Source organism: Vicia villosa, linkage group LG1 (assembly GCF_029867415.1).
Source record: "Vicia villosa cultivar HV-30 ecotype Madison, WI linkage group LG1, Vvil1.0, whole genome shotgun sequence".
Classification (NCBI taxonomy): Eukaryota; Viridiplantae; Streptophyta; class Magnoliopsida; order Fabales; family Fabaceae; genus Vicia; species Vicia villosa.
The window spans coordinates 161,241,623-161,244,247 of NC_081180.1; the positions used below are offsets into that span (position 1 = coordinate 161,241,623).

Below are 2,625 nucleotides of genomic sequence, written 5' to 3' on the forward strand. Positions count from 1 at the left end.
ATGGAACCTGAAAGAAGAAAAACCAAGAAATATACTTTCAAGAGTTTAGAGGTGGAAGAATTAAGAAATCTAGGATCTTTGATTGTTGATCAAGATAAGTTTTGTAGCAAGTATGGAAGATTGTTATATCTCCTCAGAACCAAGATGGAAGAAAGAATCCTCTCCACTTTGATCCAATTCTATGACTCACTGTATCATTGCTTCACCTTTTCTGATTATCAACTACTGCCTACCTTGGAAGAATATTCAATCATCATTGGGATACCCATTACTGGAAGAATTCCTTTCATTGGTTTAGAACAAGATCCCAAGCCTTGTGAGATTTCAAAATCCACTCATTTGAGAAAGGAAGAAGTTGAAAAGAACATGGTTACTAAGGGAGGATTACCTGGGTTACCTATTGAGTTCTTAATTGAGAAATCTCTCACCTTGTCACAAGAAAGAAAGGAAGAAGACTTTGAAGATGTTTTTTCCTTGTTAGTGTATAGGTTGTTCTTGTTCCCTAACACTAACAACTTCGTTGATATGAATGCCATCAATATATTTATAAAGAAGAATCTTGTTCCTACCTTACTTGGGGATACTTATTATTCTATTCATCTCAGAAATTCCTATGGAAAGGGAATGTTTACCTGTTGTACTCCTTTGCTATACAAGTGGTACATATCTCATCAGCCTAACACCTTTGAATTCTGGAGCCAGAAAGAAGGATTGAAATGGTCACACAAGATCATGACTCTTACCAACACTGAAATTGTTTGGACAAACAATCACTTCTGTAGAATGAAGACTTTGGACTGTTGTGGTGATTTCCCTAATATGCCCCTCATTGGTACAAAAGGAGCAATCACCTATAGCCCCGTGTTAGCTCGCCGTTAATTTGGGTTTCCTATGGACAAAATACCAAGGAACAATTTATTGGATGGGTTCTTTCTTGAAGAAAGAGTTGAAAACAAAGAGTTTAGAGAGAGGATTGCTAATTCTTGGCATCCAAGCCATAGAAAAGAAATCAAAGATTGGAAGACCAAAGGGGATCTCTCTCCTGAGCCCTTCGATAGTTGGGTAACTGCAAGAGCTGCTGAGTTGAGAATGCCTATTCTCCCCGGAACATCTCTTCCTTTTGTAGAGAAACCTCCTCTACCCCCTGTTGTTCCTCCAACAATTGAAAATCTCAAAGAAGCTTTAAGGAAGATGAAGAAATCAAGAGACCATTGGAAGAGAAAGTTTGAAAAGCTCTGATGCTGAATTAGGAATGTTGGAAGAATCCTATGTAGATGTTTTGAAAGAAAAGAATGATCAATTGTTCCTTCAAGACATCTGGATCATAGCTAAGGATGCTACTATTGCCAAATATGAAAGAGAGGAGAAAAGGTAGAAGAAAGAAGAAGCTCTCCCTCCAAAAGAAGCTGCATGGAAGAGTATTATTGATAAGCTAGAGAAGGTCAAGCTGAAGAAGAAGACTCAAGATGATATGGATACTTCTCACTAAGCTTTGATGATCACTCTAGGATTTTACTGGCTTTCTTTGTTTATTTCTACCTTGTAACTCTTGAAAGTAGCTTACGACTTGGTTGTCCATTGTCCCTTTGTATGCTATCAAAATAAAATGGAACTTCGATGACCCTCGATTGTCCCTCGATGACCCTTATATGTACCAAGGATGCCTTGTCCCTGTATTATTAATGAATGAAATTTCTTTTTCAAGTTACTGTATAGTGTTTACATTTACAAAACTTTTAAATAAATCCTTGAAAGATATTATGATATATTTTGAAAATTAAACAAAAAAGAGTCTTTTGCATTGCATGCATCATACCACATTCACACTCACATCTGAGTCAGAATCTTATTCATTCCTCCCTCTCTTCTTAGAAAGTCAAGCAGACGCATCAGTATAATACTCGCGCCAATCATCAAAGAATGGAAGACGATATGGTTGCTGTCCTACGCTCCGGTATTGAAAGATTAACTTCTATGGTTCAAGACTTGGTGGCTGCTCAAAATCAGCCATCAACCCAAGCTCAGACTAATGTGAAGTCCGAGATAGAGACGGCTCAGATTCCTACAATTCCTGTGACGAATCCTGTGACCACTAGACCAAATAGGATAGAAATGGATTTCCAATTGGCTGGACAATAGGTTCATGTTCCACAAACAACAATTCCTAAGGCTATCACGACCACTGCTCCTACTACAATGAATGTTGTCCCTGTCCAAAACGAACAAATTTTCCATGGTGCTCCTTCTGAAGGTATGGGTAGATTGGAAGAATTTGAAGACCAATTTCTGGAAATGCAAAAAGAGATCAAGGCCCTTAGAGTAAAATATCTATTTGGAAAAGAAGTAAATGACTTATGCTTGGTTCCGAATGTCAGAGTTTCGACCAAATTCAGACTCCTAGAATTTGAGAAGTACAAAGGGAATTCTTGTCCTCATAGTCATCTGATAATGTATGTAAGGAAAATGTCCATGCACACGGAAGATCAACGCTTGATAATTCACTACTTTCAAGATAGCTTATATGGAGCTGCTTTGAAGTGGTACATGGGTTTGGATAGTACTCACATCCGTACTTTCCATGACCTCGAAGAAGCTTTCATCAGACAGTACAAATATAACATTGAT

The 2,625-nt window shown here is 37.8% G+C and overlaps 1 protein-coding gene across 1 annotated transcript; it reads left to right on the forward strand.

Annotated features, from left to right (window-relative positions):
• On the forward strand, nt 1-879 carry LOC131658469 (uncharacterized). The gene has a single exon (XM_058927762.1). The coding sequence runs from the start codon at nt 1-3 to the stop codon at nt 877-879; it is 879 nt and encodes a 292-aa protein (XP_058783745.1).
• Nucleotides 880-2,625: the final 1,746 nt, after the last annotated feature.